General features: G+C 45.6%; 1 protein-coding gene across 2 annotated transcripts in view; it reads left to right on the forward strand.

The window, feature by feature from the left end:
• The first annotated feature begins 11,189 nt into the window (after nucleotides 1-11,189).
• Nucleotides 11,190-24,294, forward strand: part of ARK2C (arkadia (RNF111) C-terminal like ring finger ubiquitin ligase 2C) — a 158,691-nt gene continuing 145,586 nt past the window's right edge. Inside the window, exon 1 of one of the 2 annotated variants that reach the window (XM_075585643.1) lies at nucleotides 11,190-11,678. In XM_075585643.1, the coding sequence (XP_075441758.1) occupies nucleotides 11,618-11,678 (61 nt within the window). In that variant the 5' untranslated portion in view covers nucleotides 11,190-11,617. The remainder of the gene's footprint in view (nucleotides 11,679-24,294) is intronic. The other variant, XM_075585652.1, reaches the window with a different exon arrangement.

The following is a 24,294-nucleotide window of genomic DNA, read 5'->3' on the forward strand; positions in this document are numbered from 1 at the left end:
GAAGTCCTTGCAGGCCCGAGTGCAGGAGCACTCGGCAGGTACTCTATACGTGCACCAACAAAGATCATAACATTCTGTTAACACATAGTGGCAGCGCTGACCACGGGACAAAGGGCTTTGGGCTGTGGGCACTGTGGGGATGTTATACGGTGGTGATGTTATGAGTACAATTGTGATGTATTGTTATCGTTTATTCATTCAGTAAATCTGTTATCCATAATACTGGTGTATGTGGTTTCTGGGTGGGTTCCTATGTTAGAATCATTCTACATTTCCATAGAATCCTACATAGGTGGAGGCGCTGAAACCGAGACCGTTCCAGAGGATTCGCTCCAGGCTCTCACTAGCGGAGGCTCAGGCCTCCTGTGAGCCTGCAGGTATATGCACCATACCTGGTAACACTATATGTTCTACGCACCCACACTATATATGCAATTGGGTGGGGTGGAATACCCGTTACATACGTTTGTTTCCTTACTTTGTCCAGGATGGTGGTTTTGGCTCTGTGTCTAAAGCTTTCGATGTACCGGTCCAGTTTGGGGTTGCGTCCAGTTTGTGGGATCCAGTTGGATTTTTGTTTCCCCCTGCTCATGTGCAGCAGCTCTCCTTCTGCCGTGTTGGCACGATCTTGGTCGTGTCTGTCATGGAAGAACTCCTTAAGACGCAGTCTTCTGAAGAACTCTTCCAGGTCACTGCACAGCTCAATCTTGTCCATAGGCTTGGTAGGGCAGAATGTGAGAACCTTTGATAATACAGAGGTCTCTGCTTGATTTGGTGTATAGTCTGAGATGTTAGCAATGCAGTCCTGCTGTTGGTGACTGTCAATGTTTGTATTATTTGTGGTTGTGCTGGCTGCTGCAGAGTATCTCATTCTTATTCTAATTAGGCCCTTCAGGAGTTTTTCATGGAATGTTCGGAGTCCTCTCCAAATGGCTGCGCGTATTTCTCCTGTCTCCAGGATGCTGTCTATTGTTGCCTTTGTCTTTCTCCGGTTGCTGTAACAGATGCTAATCAGATGGTTCCTTAATATTTCCGAGTTCCTGGTTGTATGTGTTCGCAAGTGGGTTTTTGAGGACAAGTCCTTTTGGGATCAGACGCTCCTTTTTGCATTTGCTGAGGAAGATGATATCGCTGTCTAGTTGTGCCTGGTTTTTCAGTAAATCCTTTAGCTTCAATTGTGTGCGGTACAATGTGGTATCTTCCATATTTTGATGTAGAGGTATCGGTACCGTGTTAGCCGAGCTTAAATAATCAAAAATGAATAGTCATACCGTTCTGTGGCTAACGAAATGCTTTTATTTGTGCAAGCTTTCGAGATACACTGATCTCTTCTTCCGGCGATGGTATATTGAATAAAGCAAGCAAGGTTTAATTTAAAAACAGTGCATATAAGAATGTTATCCGTGACTGAAACCTAACACCCCCCGTGTAGCATGCGATTTATGACTTGAGGTGTTAAATAGTCCCTGAATATTAGTAATGTAAGAGTGTTTGTGTATGTAAATATAAATTTGTAAAGAGCCCACAGTGTATACAGCGCTTTACAAAAGGTGTGTGTGGAGTGGGAGTGTATGTCAATGGTGTGGGTAAGTGTGGAAATGTAAGCGGCTGTAGCATTACTAAAAGTGTGTGTAGATACTATGTGGTCCCTATTGGTGTATAGGGATGGAATTATATAGAGTATTTGTATGTGTAAGAGAAAGCTGTGTGTGCATACATATAGCGCAGTATATATACACATGGCCTTTAGCACATGTAACCCTTATTCCCCCCCCCCCTAGACTCATCTGACATATCTAGGGTGTGTGAAGGCGGATTACATGTACTGGGTGGTGCGTACCTGCGTGGAACAGGAGGGCCTGAGTCTCCCACGGTGGTGTGGGGGATAACAGGACCAGGCTTCCGGGGTAGTAGCCTCCATGTTTTCAGTGGTGGTGCAGCACCTCCATCCTCTATACCTTCCCAGTGTATGGGGTAGGACCCGTATAGAAGAATGATCCCTGGTCCCAGGGTGGATGCTCCAGAATCACACAACAGTCTTTAGTAAAAAGGTAGTGTCTCTCATTATTGCTCAGAGCTGCGGCTCCAGTAGTAGCGACAAGCAGCTACAACAACAACAGCAATGTCTACAATTCACACGACCCTCCACTCTGTACAGGCCTTTCCTCCTCTCCTTCCCTCCAAGCGCGCACTCCGACAGGATGGACTGTGCTGGGGCCTCAATACCCCACTGCCCACCGCAGAGGTTATCCTCTGGGTGGGGGATGGATTCTCCCCATCACCCCATCATCAGGGTGAGGGGCATTGGTCCACCTGAACTCGGCTCGTTCTCCAAAGGTCATAGGCCAGAGTTCTCTCTCTTGCTTGCTCCCAGGACGGAGCTAGGTATATTCCTCTCACTCCCAGGACAGACTCCAGAGTCCACTCCCTCATAGACTCCAGAATAGACTAACTGTCACTTACAGGAATGGGCTGCTAAATAGGCTTAGCCCCACCCCTCATGATGTCAGCAGGACCTCCTCTCTGTCTCATGCCTGCAGCAGAGTGAGGGGCCTGCATCTATCACTCAGGGCAGGGCTTGAAGGGGGAAAACCCATGATCACTACTGGTGCCTGCCCTTAACAGGACTTACCACAGTAGGAGGAAGATATGTATAGCCTGTGCTGTTTACAGGGGGCTACACTCTCCCTCTGGTGGAATCCAATGGTCCCCACTTGGACCTAGCTCTAGCAGCACCATCCTGTGGCGAACCACCTGGGAAACAACACATATTATGGCAGTGTTAGCATAACATAGGCACATGAGGTATTCAAGAAAACAAACATGGTTACTCCCAATGTGGAGAACCCTACTAATAATGTTTTGGATTTGGCTTTCTTACTCTTTGGCCATTGTGATCCGTGATGGTCACAAAGAAAGATTGCAACGACCCATGCTCCGGTCGATACAACATGTTGTGCATGTATATGCACCTCCCTATACTCCAGATCCTAACCAACTCACTTATTTTATCCTCGTTATGATAACCTCCCTGACCAAACTTGGTTCGAAGATATTCCTGCACAGCCTCCCTGAGCCAACTATCCCGATTTTCTTCTATTTCCCTCATGATGGGCTCAGGCACATAAGGGTACTCGTATCCATGTGACTGCCTATACCTAGCCACTATGGCTCTGTCGGCACGGCTCAATTTAGTGAGCTTGCGGTGACCCGCCCTGCTTGGCAGTACCCAAAACTCTGGCTCTTCCGGATCAATTTCATCATACAGTATACTGGGGCCTTTGGGTCGAATGAGTTTCTGCTCGATCTCCCGGAATCTATGGTCTAATTCGTCCTCCATCCCCTGAGGAGTAAAGACACCTGTTGCCCACCAATGATCAACGATGTTTCTCTTAATGAGCAGGAATCGTATACGGTCCATCCCTGCATGGTACCCAGTAAACAGGGGCGCCCACCATTTGTCACGGTGCTCGTATTCTGTGGACGGACTAGTGTTCTCTATCTCAGATTCAGCCTGCGATGAGACACCGGACGTCCCCGCCTCTGTAGAGCGCGAGCAATCTCTCCTCCCCTTGGCATTGAAATACCTGGTAGGGTTCATCTTGTGAACCACCTCCGGAATAGGCCCAGCCTCTGCTGGAGTATGTGACCCTCGGGCTCTCCCTCTAGCTGAAGGAGAAAACGGCACAGGGTTAGACACAGGTATCACACTGGAGTAAGGTATTTCCCCATCCGACCCCTCATCGCTCAACTCCCAGTCCCTCAAGTCCTTGGAGTACTTAGGGTATTTGCTTAATTTATCCCCGCTAGGTCCCGGTGGCAACACTCGTGACTGGGCAGGGGCAGTGGCCGGGGCGATGGAGCTATGGGTTCGGGCAGGGGCATCATTCAAGTCATTGTCCAGCAAGCGGGTAATACCGAGACCAAGGGACGCTTTCTTGGGTGCCTTCTCCGCCATACTTCGCGCCTCTCTTGATGGACCTTGGCTCTTCAGGATGGCCATTACAGCGGCCATGGCTACTCTCCGTGAGGAGAACAGTGCTCCCGGTGGACCCGGAAATGACATAATCAGCGGTGCCCGTAGAATCTCCATCCGCTCCGTGGTCACGCACCGGAAGTGCATCGAGGACCGGCATGGGCATTGGCGGAGCATCCGGTTCACGGACGGACAAGTAGGCCTCAAGCCTCTCCTTCTCGTCCTCCTCGGTTGCTGCTTTCGCCTGGCGGAAGTAAGGGGGTGGTGGAGTCTCCTTACTGCTCCGCTGCTGTTTGGTGATCTTGGGATCCTCCGGGGTCGTCTCAGCCGCCATCTCCGCCGCACTGGGAGTCCCCATGGCCGTGGGACTCTTACGGGCCTCCGGCCGCACCAGCGCTCGCTGTCGGAAGGTGTCCGGACTCGTCTGCTCCTTATTGGTACCACTGGGGTGGTTCGCCGGTAGGCGCATCGCCACCGATGGCACTCCAACCTCTTCCTCCGAGGAAATCAGGATCGGTTCCTCCGCTAGGGAGTCACCGGATTCTTCTGCAATACAACCAGTGGGTATAGGTACGAAACTGTCTCGCTCCGGTACCTCCACTGCGGTCGCGCTCTTCTCCGTCGACAGCTCGCTCGGTTCTGCAGCGGGCTGGGCCTTGGTTCCTGCCACTTGGTTGCAACGGGGAACCAGGGCAGTCTTGTCTTTACCTTCCGCCACCTCCGTTAATGTTCCCGGAGAGGCACCCCGCGGGTCTCGATCAAAGGCCACGGCTCGTTCGGCCATAGGTAAAACATGCCGCATTGAGGGCATCGTGCCTTGGTGCTTGGTACCGCGCCCGGTATCCCGCAATGAACGCACAAACACCGGAGGTATTCGTGCTCCGCTACCTCCACTACCAGTAAGCCTCCTGGCAGTTGGTAGATTGTAGTGCTCATCTCAGACATGGTTAGCTCAGGGGTGGAACAGTTCAGTGTTTCAGCTCCTTGCTCCTCGAATGCCAGACAGAAGTGAAGGTCTTCGCTTTCGTTTCCTGTCCCTCCCTTTGATGAGGACGCTCCTGATTGGCTCTCCTTGTGCCCCCTCCCTCTGGTGGAATCCAGAGGCGGGGCCCTCCTTTTTTCAGTGTGACGCGACCTGGTTTGTTGACCAGTCACAGCACAGGTGGGTGGGCTTTCGGCTTTCGCGCCGCTCCGCTCTTCTTGCAGGGGATCTGGGTTTGTCGCCAAACCCCTGCACATTTCCCGCCACATTTCTCATACAGTTCTTTTGCACGACTCACGTGCGCGCTCCAGGATTGGTGGGAAACGCCATTTTAGATCGGCTGCTATCTGCTGGGCTGCTGATGGCGCCTTGGTCGCCATTTTGGAGGGTTCTTCGCTCCGCGGAGCACATGTAGTGACGGCCGCCATTTTAGATGCGCCCACCACATGTAATTGTGTACTCTTCTCAGTGTCTAAGGTGTAATTTGCTCCTAGACACTGACTGATCTCCTCGACACCTTCTACTTATCTCTGCATGCTTATTCTGGTACCCACTAATATGAGGTGGCCTACCCCAGGCTAGGCAGAACTCCTTCTGTGTGTGTACTGTGCTCGATGTTCATTCCGACAAGTGCTCTGTGGTGCGTTCTGTGGGTGCTAGCTAGCGTACCGGGCATCTCCCTAGGTATGGGCGTCCCTCTATTGGCCACTCATAGTGCGGGCCCTGGGCCATGGTCCCTGGACTAGTTAGCAGGCTGACCCCCCCACTTGCCTCACACTATCTGCCTCAAGGGACTAGGACAGCGATAGCTATGCACCCCTCTTACGCCACCCGCTTAGGGCGCCCAGGGCGTATTGTGCGGGAGCGGCGATCCACGCTCCCCTGACTACCCCCGGTGTGCAATTGCGCCCTACGTTCCTCAACACTGGACCGGAGAGTGCACATCACTCTTTCTGCTCGGCTTTGCTGTAAGCCTGACCTGTTTATCTCAGCAGAGCCTCCAAATGTAACCCTTATCCCCCCCCCCCCTAGACTCATCTGACATATCTAGGGTGTGAGGGCGGATTACATGTACTGGGTGGTGCGTACCTGCGTGGAACAGGAGGGCCTGAGTCTCCCGCGGTGGTGTGGGGGATAACAGGACCAGGCTTCTGGGGTATTAGCCTCCATGTTTTCAGTGGTGGTGCAGCACCTCCATCCTCTATACCTTCCCAGGGTATGGGGTGGATGCTCCAGAATCACACAACAGTCTTTAGTAAAAAGGTAATGTCTCTCTTTATTGCTCAGAGCAGCGCCTCCAGTAGTAGCGACAAGCAGCTACAACAACAACAGCAATGTCCACAATTCACACGACACTCCACTCTGTACAGGCCTTTCCTCCTCTCCTTCCCTCCAAGTGTGCACTCCGACAGGATGGACTGTGCTGGGGCCTCAATACCCCACTGCCCACCGCAGAGGTTATCCTCTGGGTGGGGGATGGATTCTCCCCATCACCCCATCATCGGGGTGAGGGGCATTGGTCCACCTGAACTCGGCTCGTTCTCCAAAGGTCATAGGCCAGAGTTCTCTCTCTTGCTTGCTCCCAGGACGGAGCTAGGTATATTCCTCTCACTCCCAGGACAGGCTCCAGAGTCCACTCCCTCGTAGACTCCGGAATAGACTAACTGTCACTTACAGGAATGGGCTGCTAAATAGGCTTAGCCCCACCCCTCATGATGTCAGCAGGACCTCCTCTCTGTCTCATGTCTGCAGCAGAGTGAGGGGCCTGCATCTATCACTCAGGGCAGGGCTTGAAGGGGAAAACCCATGATCACTACTGGTGCCTGCCCTTAACAGGACTTACCACAGTAGGAGGACGATATGTATAGCCTGTGCTGTTTACAGGGGGCTAAACACTCATGGGAAGAGAGTTCTCTCGTGTCAGTAGTGACTCATAAAACTTCTGTCTCGGTTTAGGCCATCGCTAAGTGTCCTGAACAGTTGCATAAATTTGTATTCATGCAACCGTCTCTCTTTCAGTGTTCTAAGATTACCTTTGAGTATGGCCACCTTCAGATTGTTCATCTTGTGGCCAGAGTCAGAGAAATGTTCGCCGACAGGACTGTCTCTTGTTACGTGTGTGATGCTGTGGCGATGCAGATTCATTCTCTTGTTTAGCCCCTGTCCCGTCTCACCTATGTTGTAGCAGCCCCCTGGGCTTTTTTGTTGTTGAAAGAAGCAATATTTACACATTCCAACAGTTGTATAATACATCACATTTTAACCAAAAACAATCTCCCCAATACTCTAACGACAACTTTCCCAACCACCACCATGTGTGCACCCCCCACAACAACCCAAATAAGAATTGTCCGACAGAGAGGTAGGTATGGAACCTGCCCCACAGCAAGGAGGAAAACGAGCCTCCCGGCAAGGCTATTTAAGCCCCCTTTTCAACCAACCCCTTTATTGCAAACTGATCACCCCTTCCTAAACTCCTGCCCTTCCCCTGGGCTCAAACAAGGTGACCTCTTAACCCCCAATATAGTGGCACAGCTCACCAAACTCATGGCTCCCCTGCCTTATATTCCCTAGTGGCTTCTTTTCAATTACATACTTATGTTGAGGAGTTTGTTGTGTGTTTTTGTCCTAATGTTTTGTGTATATTTCTTATTTTCCTGACATTTTTGGGATGTTTGATGTACAGTACGATTATATTGGTGTCATTTGAAAAAATGTAACCGCTTGTGTACAGTTACAGTTACTGTAGATGTTATGTAACCCCCCCCCCCCCCTATGTATGCTCAGCAACACAGAAGTCTGCCCCCTAGCAGGTTCCTCTGCAAGGACATGTGACTGCATTAGCCAGTAGGAAGGCTGGTGAAGGAGGAGGGACTATGAGGGGGAGTGAGCCTTTAGAGCAAGGGGCAGCCATGACAAGATTCAAATCTGCACGGAGCTGAGAGAGTGAGGCTGGATCCAGAGACTCCTGTGTAAAGGGAGCGGCATGTATCCAACGAGGAGACAGGAGAGCTGATCAGCGGAGAGCCCAGCTGCAGAGAACTGGAGCAGGAGATAGATTGCTGACAGAGGGGATCCCCTGATGGGTCATAGGAAAAAGGGCACCACACTGCATATCTATGTGAAGTACAGGCCAGCATCCTACAGTTACGATACACAAGCTCCAATGGGGTACCGGTAATACACAGATAGGCCTAACCACCCACGAGTGGGAAGCCTATTACATTGACTATAATACACATACATGCACAGCGCTTGCGTGAACTGTGATGTTATGATGTGTATGGTGCCTTGTGTCATGGGAGACAAGCTCTTTTAACACATTTATATTTTTGGGATCATTCACTAGGCAAAACAAGATGGTGGAATAAAATTAGGTTTATTCGGGTAAACCCGCGTATACACAATGAAATACAAAATACAGACAGAATATACACATTTACTGGGGTCTTGAGGTTGAAAAGTAGACTTTCCTAGTTGCAGGGCGCATGCTCCAGCAAAACACTTACCCTGTCCGCTCCACGTCACTGAAATAAGCCTGGAACAAGCAACATAATTCCTCAGAACTTGTCCTCAGCTAGGCTTAGGATTCCCTGGCACCTCAATGCCTAGTGCTTTGCTATTGTACGCAAAACACCTGGGAACCCCTACCGGCGCTTCACTGTACCAGTCCCAAGATTACCTGTAAGTTTGAAGACAGAGAGAGAGCTCTCATTTGGGCAGCCTTTTTCATAGACTTCTGTGTCCTATGTTTAACATGGGCAGGGACGGTCCACCCCTCAGAGCGTGGGAACTTTTCCCACCAGCCAATCGGAGCGGGGCTCATCTGGTTGATGATGTCAGATGAAGGGGCATACCTTTCCCCCAGCCCACTCATGGCCACCTGCTGGGCAGGCTCCACAGTGTCTCAGAGAACAAAGATGGCTTTTGGGCTTGTTCCTCTGTCCCTCCCTGCTACCAAATGGCCCGACCCCTCTGGACCTCCTGGTTCTCCTTTGAGTTCAGATGTCTATGCAGACATCCTGGCTCTTTTGTAAATGCTCAGGCTGACTGCATAGATATATATATATATATATATATATATATATATATATATATATATATATATATATATATATATATATATATATATATATATATATATATATATAGAATAAAACACTATAAACCATACTTTAATAAAGTATAAACCTTGGGGGACCTTATATGTGTGTGGGAAGTTAGTTTGGGAAATCTGGGCTTGAAAACAGGAGTCTGGGGGACACTGGGCAGTCCCAATGTAATTCACCCCGCGTACCCATAAATAGTGCCTGCACGCCGGGGAGAGTAAGGGGACTACCAGTAACTTGGCCCCCGAACTCCTGCAAACAAAACGAATACATCTTCGCCCAAATATCCCACCTAAAACTTACACTCCCAAAATCTCATGTCTCTACGACACAGGGAACCCCAAAAGTCCTTAAACAGGTCAGATTTTTGCTATACTTTACATGGGCCTTCCATAGCCCATTCTGTCCTTATGTACAGACGGGTACCCACAAAGTCTACACTGTTAGCGGGTAGCTATCGCGGTACTTGTGGTACTCCCTAAACCAGGGACGCCCTTTTCTAAGTATATCAGGTCTCTGGTCCAGCACAGAACACATCCCACTCCCCCTGAGGGGAGAGGATAGAACACACATCTCTCACTGAGGAGTGAGAGAGACAGAACCACTACATTTGAGGCTGCAACCACTTTTTGTTACCAGGGGAGGGTCCCAGGTCTTAGGCCGTGCCTATAGTGCCGTCGATGGCGACGGCGACACGACGGGTGACGTCACACGTTGCAACCGTCAAAATTTATATTTCGCCGGGCGGCGGCGGCGCGGGTTTCCGGCCATTTGATTGGTTCAAGGGTCATCACTTGAGGCGACAGCCCTTGAAAAATCAAATTTTGCCGGCTACCAGTTTTCGCGATGGCGATGTCGCTCCGTCGCATTGTCGCCGTCGCGCTTACTATAAACGCACACGGCGGCGGCAATGCATTTGTTTTCGGCTGACGTCGCGTTGCCGGCACTATAAGCGCAGCCTTAGCCTCGGCAGTGGGCAGTACCTAGAACTTGGACCCACCCCCCTGCCACTTCTAGGGAGCTGTTTACTGCAGTAAGGCAGAGATTAACCCTAACACTGCCAGCGCTGGTACCAGGACTTATGTTTTAGGCAGGGAAGTTTAGTAGCCCAGGGAGTACCAGGCTACACAGTGTATTGCAAACATGTGGACACGCTAAACATTGTTATTGTATTCGTTGATAGGTGTCCTGTCTCTCTTGTACCCACCATAACTTTAGTGTGTCTGCTTCACAACAACTATAATTGTCACAATGCAGAATCGGTAGCCAGGCTTAAAGTGATGAGCCCAAGAAGACAAGCTAGATGTATCTGGCTGGGTTTTCTGGTTCTGTGCTTCCTTAACACGGGCTTCGCTATAGAAGTGGAAGGAGGAACTTGTTTTTGTAAGGTCACTATCTTTGAGGTGGGTCATCTTGGCTCGAGTACCAGTCTCACCTCTCCTTGTGACCTTGGGTAAATCATGTTATCACCCTGTACCCCAGGCACCAAAATTAGATTGTGAGCTCTACAGGGCAGATTCACTGTGCCAGCAAACTTCTATGTACAGCTATAAGTATTATATCAGGAGACAATGATTATTGTTTTAAGCTTTTAATTCAGTAAACAAAACCTCTCGGGAATATCCATGTTTAAAATAGCCAGGGAGTAAAAAGTGACACATCTGCATGTTATTACACAGTATCCCCACCTGCAGTGTAATCACCTAAGGGCACTCATGGGATTTACTTTCTTTGCTGCATCATGGGAGAAAGGACCACTGGAAAAATTGGGAACTGTTTTAATGATTCGTGGGATTTTGCAAATGCACAAAGGTTCCCTTTCCCATTTCCCCACCATATGGAACGAGGAGGAGATGCACACCCCAACTTTATTTTGGGGTCACCCAATATGGCCGCACAGGTGCAGCAGGGACCTGACGCCTGAGAACATATTCCTAATTCCATTTTGCATCTGAGGCCTGCCATGCACTGCGTCTGTGCAGCAATGTAAAAGGCCAGCAAAGGGTTACAAAACGCACCCATGCTAACCCCCATCCCCTGCAAAGCCCCCCCAGTTACATGAGGGCGCCCATGTGTCCCTTGCATCCACAACAGCTGAGAGGCAAAAGGCTAACAACAGCCAACCCTCTTTTTTTTGTGTGTGTCTCATTGATTAACAAATCGAATGAAAAATAAATGAAACTAGCTCCTTTGCAAGAGAAGCCTGTGCTACCCTAGACAAGCTGCAGGGACCTGGCCTTCCCTGCCCCCCAGCTCAGCCCTTATTGGCTGGGCTCCTTTGTCTTCGGGGAGAGGCAAACTGTATAAGATAGCTGCTGCCTGCTCCATGCCCCCCTCCCTTTGTGCGAGGCAGCTGCAGCACGTTTGAATGTATATAGGGGGGATTTGAAGGGACCATTCCATGGGCCATCTGTCTCCCAGCCAGCAGCAGGAACAGCAAGCGCTGCAGCAGTAGGACCAGGAGCAGCCCTGCTAAGGAACATTACAGGCAGCAGCAGCAGTAGCAGCAGCAGCAGCAGCAGCAAGCCCAGCACACAGACTCCTGCCAGGATGGTGCTAGTACACGTCGGATACCTTGTTCTTCCAGTGTTTGGCTCTGTACGAAACAGAGGTATTCTATTCTTATGTATTATGTGGGGGAGGGGGGAGCTCTGTCTTCTTGCTTTGCAATGAGTGCCTTGGTGTGTCTGATTTGGGGGGGGGGGGGGTCTGCTTTGTTGATCACTTAAAGGGTTGAGGGACTTGGTATTTTCTTTATTTTAATTTCAGTGGTTTTATATATGTATATATAAAACATTTTCTTAATCATTATTAGTATTATTATTAGTAGTCATAGTATTATTGATCTGGGTCTGTTGTTTTGATTGTATGCTGATGAGGACATAAATGGTGGGTTATTTATGTTGATGAAATCAGATTATATATCTATATTTAAATCTACAAAGCCAGATTTATTTTTCTCCTTTTTTTTTTGGTTGCATTGACAATATTTGAAGCTGCTTTTGATGCAGAATAGATCAGTGGTTATAACCCTTTGTGAGACAACAGCACATTAACCCCTAACCTTTATTGTTTAAGCTCCTCTGCTGTTCTGTAACCACATTCTCCTGCACAGGGGCCAGCAAATTGTATTTTTCTTCATTCATTTCCTTTTGCATGGTAATTTCTCTCTTTTTTTGGGGGGTGTGGGATGGGGTTAACAAGAGAAGAGGATATGATTTCACTGTTTTATAAGGTTGTTGATAATAGGCAATGGATGCCTCATCTTTCCCCAGTAGCAGTCTAGACACTGGCAAGGTGACAGGTAGAATCAGCCTTGAATCTGACATTTTTGGCCACTGCAGAATTTTTTTTGGTTTGTTTTTATTTAATTTATTTTACTCAATTGGAGACAAATTCTATTTGGGGTGATTCCTTTCGAATTGTTAAGATATCACAACCTACGAAGTATCTTACGCTTTCTAGGACCTATACGGCTAGTAACATCCTTTTAAAAATTGTAATATGCATTGTTTTTGTGGGCCCGTTTAAAATTAGATAGCTGGGTCTTTGGGGAATGATATATCATTGTGTGTGTGTGCACATGTATGTGTGTGTGTGTGTATGCATAGGGGTATATATTGCTATATGTGCTGAGAATTGCTATTTTTCGACCTGCCTTTAACTAGATCTCCATCAAACAATGCAATTTAATCCAGAACCCCAGCACTTTCGTTGCTGGAGAAGTCAGCAGATCAGTGCTGTGCAATAATCTCCTGGCCTCCCCAGCCCCGAAGGCGGCTTTGGGAAGTGAATGAGGATTAGGGCCACTGGCCCTTTGTGTACCCAGCTATAGCCTTCCCTGACATCTGAACCAAAATATACCGTAGACATTAAAATGAAAAGCTGTGTTTGTTTCTCTTGTGACTATGGGATGATGACATTTTGCATTTATCAATTCTTTTTGTTTTTCTTCATTGTGTAGCACAGTGAATGACCCAACCATGCTGCTGTGTGATGTGGCCCTCTGCCTCTGCATTTAGCTGTGTGTGACATCCCCTCTTAGCCATTTCCTGTTTCTATCTGAAGAAGGCATTTGATATTTATTTAAGCTGCAGTATCCCTTATCTCATGGCTGCTTGTCGTTTTTTTCTTTCTTGTCTACGGGTAATTTGTAGGGTAAACCCTTATGTTGGCATGCAAATGCAATGACACTTTTACTAGGCTTCTGTTGCACCATCCAGATCTATGAGTGCAGTGTTTCACAATGACCAACAAATGCCATGGCAAGTCTTGCAGAATAATTCTTCTTGCCACTGAATTATTGTACTCATAATACCAACGCTGGCACTGCAAATTACTAAAATTTTCTTGGTATAGTGATTGTTTGCTGTTTTAAAAAAATGTAAGGCAAATTGATCCTTATTTGGCTTGTAATCCCTCTCCTCTAACAAAAATAGGGTGAGGGGTTTTGTGTAATAATTAACCCACTGCAAGCTCTTCTCCCATTGAGGAGGTTAATTTAAAAGCCTTGTGACAGAGGATACTAACGCTTAAAAATGAAAATCCTGCTATAATCATAATTTTCTTGTAAAAACTGTAGAGAATGTAATCCTGAACTTGTTTCTTTTTAGAATCATTGTAGTAACATAGAACATAGCTAATTTCAGTAGAGATGTAGAGAATAACAGCCATTTTTTTGTATCTTCATCTTGTTTAGCTAAGTACATTGCACTGTAAATTCCTGTTGAGTGGATTCATTTTGCTCATGGGAGATGAGGCTGCATTTCATGGCCCTTTTCTCCAGCGCTGCACAAATTTCTAATAATACCCCCGAAAAATAAAACGACACATGGGCATAAAATGGTTTAGCATTGTACAATGTGCCATGGCAATTGAGCTAGAGGACCCCATTATTTATTAATGTATACAATATTCTAATTTGTGCCACGTCAATCTATCGAGTCGGCAAACGGTGGGCAATCTATTCATTTTATTCCTGAGAATATCCAAAAACAACATCTCTTTTACAGAGATTGTCCGCGCTGCTCTTGCCCACGTCCACCCAGATCCTAATCTCCTGAGCGCTGTCCAAATTTAAAACGATTGACTTGACATTTTCGACTCGCAAAGAAGCTTGCGGGCAAAATGCATTTCCACTAAACAGGGATAACATTTTTTTCTGCTGTGCTAAAACTACTTCCTGTTCTTATTTCTGTGGGTAATTTTCTGTATCTGAAATCCTTTGGTTGTGGATCTCTCCACCTTTTTTTTCCTGTACTAAGACTAAAAAGCATGTTCTGTATTTTTTTACATTACCTAGTTTCTGATGTAAATCTATCCGTAGAGACATACCCTGCTGTAATGTAATGTGCTGTAGCCTATACATCTGCTCATTGTATGCTGCTTTTGTTGTCCGCCCCTCCATAGCATGGTGGGCCTTGCCTTTTGTATCGTGTGCATGATTACATTGTTACACACAGTTCCACTAATACTAATACGACAATCTTTCAATAAAGAAACTAGTTTTCCTATATTAACCTAGTGTGCTTTTTCTATTGCTGTTTTCCCATTTATTGTTCTGTTCCTGCTCTTTTAGATTTGATTTCCTCGCTTTTCCTTCTTCCTTTTTTTTTTTTTGTAAGTTCAGAGTGAATGATTTTATGGGGTCACGGACACTATGCTACAGTATATATGCTATTTTTTTTACCCCTGTCTGTTTCGTTCATATTGTTGTACATAAACATCAGGGTGGGAAATGTGCTCATCCTTATGCCTGTTCCCATTTTATTTTCACAGAATAGCAAATGTGCTTTAAACCGTTCACATTTGTATTCTGTACACAGCTCTAAAAAATATGGTACCTAAATTCTACACTCGTAATGGGTCAGCCAAGGGCTGTCATAACCAGGTCAGATTCTATTGCCCAGTGGTAAACTTGTATGTAACATATTGTGCGTTTTCATCCTGTGGTGACAAATCAAAGCAAACACACAAAAGATGAACTAGACCCACTCACCGATGCTGCACACGCTTCACTCCTTTATCACCAGGTTTCGGTGTGTGTCCATTGGGCAGACGCGCCTTGTAATATGATTTACTGGGATTACACACAGGTCCATGTAATATAAACACATCTGTCAATTCTTCTACACATTATTAGTACTTGGGTAGGAGAGGTATTGATGCACGGTTACATTTTAGTTAAGTGCAATAAATAATTCTGGTTCCTCGGTTTTGCATCTATTCTGTTTTCGTTCATTGACACGTTCAGGGTTTCATTGTCCACCAGCTGAACTAACACGTGCACACCCAAACGTCAACATATTCCTAAATAGTCTTGAGTTATTTAACTCCACTAGCAAATATAGTCGTGAGAAGTGTATTCCGAAAGATGATCATTTCATGTGTCCATAAACGATTAAGAAATAAGCCTTAATAAAGGGAATAAATTATTTGCATGAATGCAAACTTCAAAATCTAGCCTTTCTATGGCTGACATCCCCTGTACACTATCAGTTCTGTGTCTGATTTTCAGAGTACGTGCTTACTAAAAATGTGAGTAAAATGCCTATGTATTATTTATGTTTATAAACAGGGGGACTTTTTAAAATATTTTCTTTTAAAGGTGACATTGGTTACTACACGTGGCAGCGTAATAAATCAACTGGTTGTAAAGGCCTTTAAAACAAACTGGGGGAAGTAAATATGGTTTATAAAAGCATTTTCCCTGTATCTTCTCAATACGTTCACATTCAGTTCTCTGTCATGTACTGTACCTCCTGTATGACCTTTTTTGCTATGGGTGTACGCATTGGGCATTTGTTCTCTTCCCCCCCCCGCCCCCCTTCCCGTCTCCCTGCTCTTTATTCTAATCTGGATTTGAAAGTTTAGCCCTTTGCTGGGATCTGAGCACACTCATTGTACACGCACACACATTTGTTATCAGGAAGATGTGCTTCAGCTTGCATGAATGGTAACGTGCATGCGTTATGGAGCTGCTCATTCCAAGATGTGGTTTTATTTGTCACTGTATTCTCACTTCCATAAAAAGAAAATAGATGTATTTGATTTTAATTTTTTTTTAAAAGGGGGGCGACCATATTAGTTCTTTTCTGAATACAGTGAAACAATTCAAGCAAATCCCCAACGTGTGGATTTGAGGTGGTATAGTTTAAAAGTGGTTTCCTAATTCTTGTTTTACAATTTGCCATCCGACACACCAAATTACAGTAACCTCCAAGGTCAATGGAATGTCACACAAAGCTATTCTGTCTGCACTCCTGGGTATGTTACACCTGGCTATCTAGGAGTATTATGATGATAAAGTGTGCTACTGAATCATACAGTTCTACATATTTTTTTAATCATGCAGTCAGATAGAAATTCAGGGGGAAAAAAACTTTATTGGTTGGTAATCAATTTGTATTTAATAAATTCAGTGCTAGAATGATCTGCAGAATATTTCTAATATAATGTGAAGTCTTTGCTCTGGAATACAAGCATTGGAGAGGTGAAAAGTACATGGCCACCCCAAAAAATATGCTGCAGTGAAGCAATTCCTAGTATTACAAAGTATGACTGTGTACTTCCAACTGGTTACAGCTTCCTCTAGTTAGACAACTGGTCCACCACAAAAATGACCAGTCTATCCACTTTGTTTAACTCCAGTAGTATCACAAAAGGAGTATCTTGGGAACAAAGGCACTCGTGTCAACATGAAGAGCAACAGCCTGGTTGCACCAACACCAGTAGCCCAACAGGTCTGGCAAAATAGTGAAGAAGGTTTAGTCTGTAGGATCGATCTTTCAGGAACTTTTATCAAGATAAAGGTCGATCCTACACATTAATAAACTTCTTCACGATTTTACAAGAACTCGGAGTGCCTGAGATCTTTCTTCTACCATCACAAATTGAGAATCTCCAGACCCCTGTGTTGTGTTGGGTTGGGACTGACTTTTTTCAACCATACAGGTAGTCTGTCAGTGCACCAAAGGGAAATAAACAAGGTGCCATCATCAATCACCATCATCAATTTTGATGAGTCTTAAAAATATGACCTTGTCTTTATGTTCCTGTGTAACAATACTAAACTGAAACCTAAGTGTGATGTGACTGTGAGTTTAGTAGAACCTACCTTCCCATGCTTCTTCTCTAAACATGGCTGCATTTGTTATAGGAACCAGTTACATCGTTTTTACTAAGTGGTACCCTCCTCTGAAGAAGCACCAAATCCTACAATCATTCCTTGCAGATATACATGAAAACAAAATATAGTAAGGGGCATTTTGTTACTTCTTCCTAAACAAGAGAAGGAGCGGCTCAGTGCGTAAAGACAATGACTGGCACTGAGTTTGAAGCAGGGCAGCCTGGATCAATTCCTGGTGTCGGCTCCTTGTGACCTTGGGCAAGTCACTTCATCTCCCTGTGCCTCAGGCACCAAAATCATAGATTGTAAACTCTATGGGGCATGGACCTGTGCCTGCAAAATGTCTCTGTAAAGCGCTACATAAAACTAGCAGTGCTGTACAAGAACAAACAATTATTATTAACATGTGAGATTACATTATAAAGTGCTTTGTAACTTTTTGAATCTGATCATTTATTTTTCATTTTGTTACAAAATATTTGTGTACTTTTACAAAAAGTTAAATATCCGTCATTAAATATTGTGGTAACAGCCACGCAGGTTAAAAACCACTCCGATAGATGACTGCTAAAAGGCAACTCACAGAAATCAACTAAGGGAGGCTAGAAATACTTAGCATTTTCAAAAGGGTAGGGTCAATATTTCCCACATCTTCAGCCACCTGGACGATGGAGGTCTTTTTTAGTAGGGGAATTCCTCATTGTTCCAAACAACACCTTCAACGCCTGCAAGTAATTTAGCAAGGTCATTAGCTTTAGTAATTGTTAAAGTGAAGATGAGTGTTTTTCAATGGGGGCCTTAATGAGGACAATATGTTTTCTCCACCCTTATCCTGGACCATCCCGGTCAGAGAATTTTACATACACGCGGCGCACTACTGAGCAATAAAATTGAGAGGTAAATTCAATCATATATATATAAATATATATTTTTTTATTTATTACCCATGGTTTAAAACGGAGGGACAAACAACCTCCTACGCGTTTCGCACTCTTAAGTGCTTGATGAGGGTCAATTAGGAGAAGATGAAGGGACTTTTTGTGTTGTGCAGTCCCAACATCACACACAAGACAGGAGCTCAAGTCAAGCCCCTCACATGAGTCGGGAAATAAAGATGTAGCCAACGTTATTGCAACCGCTGGCGCTCTCCTACAGGGTGAAATAAGTGTGGTAACCCTGCCCCTTTCTCTCATGCGGCTGATTAAAAACAATGGCCGCTTCTCTCACTGATATTTTGTGTAGGTCCGGCCAGCGGGAGTAATGACGTTGGCTGTATCTGGACCCAGGAGTGATTGGTCGTACCCAACATTACTGGGAATAACCATTGGGCTGAAGTTGAAATACATGCTTTATTGGTTTAAAATCTCTGAATTGAAGACAAGGCCGAAAATGAGCCAGTATGAAAATTCTCAACAGCAAACATTGGCAATTTCTAAAGAGGAGAATATTACGTGAGCTTATCTTGTGAAACATTGATATGTGTTCCTTGGCGAGGTCTGACTTGTTTTGATACACAATGTAGGTGCATGCTGCAGCTATATGTGTATACTGAAGATACTGTACCATGCTGTGAAAGCAGTCAACATTATAACGTCTTCTCTTCCATTTGCTAACCACTTAGCTGCCCGAGGGGACAGCGACAACAGTGTGTAATAGATGTGTAATAGATTTTAAGATGAGGCACATACCCATAATTCGCACCACCTGAACGGCAAATACATTGGAGTAGATAATATATACTGCATTTATTATTTATGTTCACCTGGTGAAATATGATTTATTGCATGTTGTCGAGGACAAATGATTCAGGCATATTCGATTCGACTAATGATGGCCACTCTGTACAAAAAAATATATACATGCACTCAAGCTAATATACAAATTATACTTTGCTAGAAGTCTGTGAAATAATCCAATATTGCAGGAGTGGCCAACACCAGTCCTCAAGGGCCACCAACAGGTCAGCTTTTCAGGATATCCCTGCTTCAGCACAGGTGGCACAGTCAGTGGCTCAGACCAACTCCAGTCCTCAAGGGACACCAACCGGTCAGGTTTTGAGGATATCTCTGCTTCAGCGCAGACATCCTGCTCAGTCGAGGTCATCCTGAAAATCTGACCTGTTGGTGGCCCTTAAGGACTGGAGTTGGCCTGAGCCACTGATTGAGCAACCTGTGCTGAAGCAGGGATAGTCTGAAAACCTGTTGGTGAGCCATGATGACTGGAGTTGGCCACTCCTGCAATACATGATACTCTTTGTGTATAACACTCCAGAATTACAACGAAGAAGTTCGCTATTTATTATCCGCCGTTTCGGTCCAACGTAGTAGAACTTTCCCAAGGATCACTAATGACGACGCCATAACTACTTGGCAAACAAAAGACCGGGAAGCCAACAATTCACCTGGGACTTTGAGACCTGGCAAACAGTCTTATCATCACAAGACATTAGATGAAGGTTGTAAAAAAAAACTTTCAAAGCTATTGAAAGATAGTTCCCCCGAAATCGGGAACGGACGTTATTTTTCTTCAGTTTAATGGATAGCCTCAAAGCTAATGACATGCAAAAATGACGTCCATTAATAAAAGTACCAGCGCTAGTAACAGGGATTTTCGTGGCGCCGAGATGCGTTAACTAATACAATGCGCATGCACATCGGCAAAACGTTAACGTGCGTTAATTAACGAATGCGTTAAAGACTCATTACTCATGTGAGTTACCTAAAGTTAATGCAATTATTGCTATAACATGGATTTTTATTCATTTTTTCCCCCCGTTATTTATAGTGTCCTTCCTTCATTTAATTTCTTTATACGTTATTAAAAGTTATTTATTCATTATTATTGTAGAGATATGTATTGATAGACATTATCGGACTCCCATACTTAATACAATAATGTTTACTGTATATACCATATTAGATCACACACACGTATCGGTTTAATCACTTAAAAACATGCTATAGTTTATGTGTTTCAGATATTTAGATGATCCCTAATTATATATATAGGCACCACCTTGAGAAAGGTCCCACTGGGGGACCGAAACGTCGTTTTTTGTGTCTTCTATCAAATATAGAACATTTTTGATTTACTTACCTGCGTGCTGTCCCTTGATGTCGTGTTGCAACCGGTATCGTATGGTCTATATATATATATATATATATATATATATATATATATATATATATATATATATATATACATATATTGCAGAATAAATGAGTTCTTCGCAACTGGACTAACACGGCTATTTTCTGCTTTATATATATATATATATATATATATATATATATATATATATAATATCTTTGTATGACACGTAACTTTTTGTAATGAAAGGGTTAAGTCCTTTACTCATTACATTGCTTGTAGACTAGTCCCACAAATGACGCAATGATAATCAGCGCCTGGATGTAGGCAACGCCAGCTTTTGGAAGGTCCTAAATATCGTAGCGTTATTCCCATGCACTGACATGAATGGAGGCCGGAGGATCTCCGTGGTCAGGTAAACCGCCCATTGCCGTGTGATTTGCAAAGGGGTAAGCCAGAGGTCTGTTAAAAGTTAGCGATCCGCTAATTTTCAAGGGAACGCGAGCACATGGTAACGCCAAGCACCTTTTGGGGATATCCGTTACGAGTTATCGTCCCGCTAACCCAAGGTAGCGGATCGGGAATGATTTAACGACCTCCTGTGGATATACCCCTTTGTTAAGAAAAGTCGCAGAACAAATCAGTGAGCGGCCAGAAACCGTCAGCGGCTCCCCTGCTCCACTCGTCCTTCTGCCTTTTTTTAATTTGTCACCATTTGTTGGAGGCAGCAAATTCAAAGATGCTCTTTATTGAACAAGTAGGAGAGAGCCGGGAAATAGCTGCTGGACTGCACCTGTACTGTCCGTGGCTCTCAGCAGTAACTGATGCGCCCTGTTCTCCTGGGACTCATACTGCCCAACGCGGAAAACGTAAGGAGGTGACACTGAAATGTGTGGTTGGGATAAAGGAATAGTTTGAAGTGGGGATACATGGACGATGATACTATAATAACTCAAATACCAATCTCACTTAATGTCCCCCAGAATGTGTTTTGCAAATTGTCAGTTTTGTTTTTCGATCTTGAATAATATTTTATTTGGGTGAATCCAAGTTTTCCATATCGGAGCTAAACCAATTGAAAACGGGGGTCATTAAAATGTCAGCCTTTGGGAAATGTCCCAGGACTGCAATATTAAAAACCAGTTTAGCGTCTATTACAGAGCACTTGAACTAGTTCTCCACAGGAGTAGAAGGGCCACAAGCTTATTGCAATGTCATTTTATATACATTTAAATTTAAAACCAGAGACAGAACATGAAACACAGACAGAGCTCAGTGCTACATCCATTAACACGGATACACGGTACAGTGCCTATATGTGTGTGTGTGTGTGTATGTGTGTATGTGTGTGTGTGTGTGTGTAGGTATCAGTACCGTGTTAACCGAGCTTCAATAATCAAAACATAAATAGATGATACACCGTTCTGTGGCTAACGAAATGCTTTTATTTGTGCGAGCTTTCGAGATACACTGATCTCTTCTTCCGGCGATGTTACAATGAATGAAGCAAGCAAAGGGTATACTTAAAAACAGTGTCTCTTGGAATGTTATCTGTGCTTGTCCTTCCCCCGGTGTGGTATACCCTTTGCTTGCTTCATTCATTTTAACATCGCCGGAAGAAGAGATCAGTGTATCTCGAAAGCTCGCACAAATAAAAGTATTTCGTTAGCCACAGAACGGTATCATCTATTTTTTTATTATATATATTTATATATATATAAAAGATATCTTTTGAATAAAATGGTCTGTTAGTTTAACTCTTTGGCCAAAGTGTTGTAAGCCCTTGAGCCCCTCCAAGGCAGACCACGTCTCAAGGGTACCTAACACAAATATAAATTCTTAATAACCTGTGCATTACCAGGAAGAATGATTTATAATAAATCTGTCAAAATTAGTTGCATAGTTCTAAGTCTGATTGAAGCTCATCTTAACTTGTACATTACCAGGAAAAGCACTCTGTATTAGATTTGTCGCAAAGTGTATGTTTTATATACATTTTAAGACTTAAAAATGACTATATTTCAAACATTTTTGGCATTTATAACTTCTGCAGCATATATATATATATATACATATATTTACTTTAATTTACAAGTGAGCTTCAGCATAAAAACGGACAACAGTATAAAATTAGCAGGAGCAGAACGTCCAGGGGCCACATTTGGGCCACGTGTCTCCAGTTGAAGAACCCTGGTGTCAGGTCTTAGGTTTTCACCACTGATTGAGTGTAACTTCCCGGCTCAATTTGCCAAACGACTGGATTAAACACCGCTTTAACAAAAGCATCAGCCTGCCCTGCTCAAAACCACACATTTGCTTTTTGAAATAAAGCGCCGGTCCCACTTTCTTGAACCCTGTTTTCAGTGTCTGAGTGGTTCTCCTGAGACACCAAGCTGCCTAAAACCAGGTCCGAGGGATGGGTTCAAATGAATCCCAGGGATTGGCATAGAAAGCAGAGCAGAGAAACAAACTATCAAGGACTCCATCCTCACGAACGTTATGATGGGGGAAGAAGTCTGAATCATAAAGATACCTCGAAGCACCACGTGTATTTTGAAGGAGACTGCTCCTTTAACCAAAGGGGCCAAAGGGTGTACAATTATGAATTTGCTGAATGGTTGAGTACTCACTTTATTTTTATTCCATAAAACCTTGCTATTGCACTGGGGCTGGTACTTTACACCACATGACAAACCATTAGCTAGTACAGGGGTGCACAACTCCAGGCCTCAAGACCCCACACCAGGTCAGTCATTGACTGAGCCACTGATTGAGCCACCTGTGCTTAAGCAGGGTTATCCTTTAAACCTAAGTTGTTGGGGGGTCTTGCGGCCTGGAGTTGAGTACCCCTGAGCTGGCACACAGAGCATAGTGCATTTTGATACATTCTTGATGACGCTATAAGGCAGGGCTCAACAGATGGCGGCCCGCGGGCAAAAACATGGCCCTTCGACCTTCTGCTCCTGCTTATTTAGTACTACTCACACCGAAACCCACTTGTAAGTTAAAGCAATGTCAAATATATATGGTACATCTTAATATATAAAATCGAAAGGTTAGTGCTATCTGCGGTGAATCTGATTGGTCCTCAGCCTGTGGCCAATCAGATTGGTGGGTCTGACGTCACCCAACTGCCACTCTCTTCCCCCTCGGCCGACCACAAACACACACACACGGCGCTCACCTCTCTCTCCCTCCCCGGCGCTCACCTCTCTCCCTCCCCGGCGCTCAACTCTCTCTCCCTCCCCGGCGCTCACCTCTCTCTCCCTCCCCGGCGCTCACCTCTCTCTCCCCGGCGCTCAGCTCTCTCTCCCTCCCCGGCGCTCAGCTCTCTCTCCCCGGCGCTCACCTCTCTCCCTCCCCGGCGCTCACCTCTCTCTCCCTCCCCGGCGCTCACCTCTCTCTCCCTCCCCGGCGCTCAGCTCTCTCTCCCTCCCCGGCACTCACCTCTCTCTCCCTCCCCGGCGCTCAGCTCTCTCTCCCTCCCCGGTGCTCAGCTCTCTCCCCGGTGCTCACCTCTCTCTCCCTCCCCGGCGCTCACCTCTCTCTCCCTCCCCGGCGCTCACCTCTCTCTCCCTCCCCGGCGCTCACCTCTCTCTCCCTCCCCGGCACTCAGCTCTCTCTCCCTCCCCGGCGGGGGGACAGGCAATGGGCAGGCACGCGGCGCCGAGTACCTAAGATGGCGGCGCCCGGAAGGACCCCCTTCCTCCCTCGCTGCGCAGAGTGCCTAAGATGGCGGCGCCCGGAAGGAGAGGTGACATCTGTGTGTGTGTGTGTGACACGGTGTTTGTGTGCGTGTGTGACTGTGTGTGTGTGCGTATGTGTCACTGTGTGTGTGTGTGTCACTGTGTGTGTGTGTCACTGTGTTTGTGTGTGTGTCACTGTGTGTGTGTGTGTCAGACACTGTAGGATGGGGACCCCCCCCCTCCTGTCCACTGTCCCCCCCCTACTGTCCACCGTCCCCCTCCTGTCCACTGTCCCCCCCCTCCTGTCCACTGTCCAACCCCCC

Source organism: Ascaphus truei, chromosome 1, assembly GCF_040206685.1.
Source record: "Ascaphus truei isolate aAscTru1 chromosome 1, aAscTru1.hap1, whole genome shotgun sequence".
Taxonomy (NCBI): Eukaryota; Metazoa; Chordata; class Amphibia; order Anura; family Ascaphidae; genus Ascaphus; species Ascaphus truei.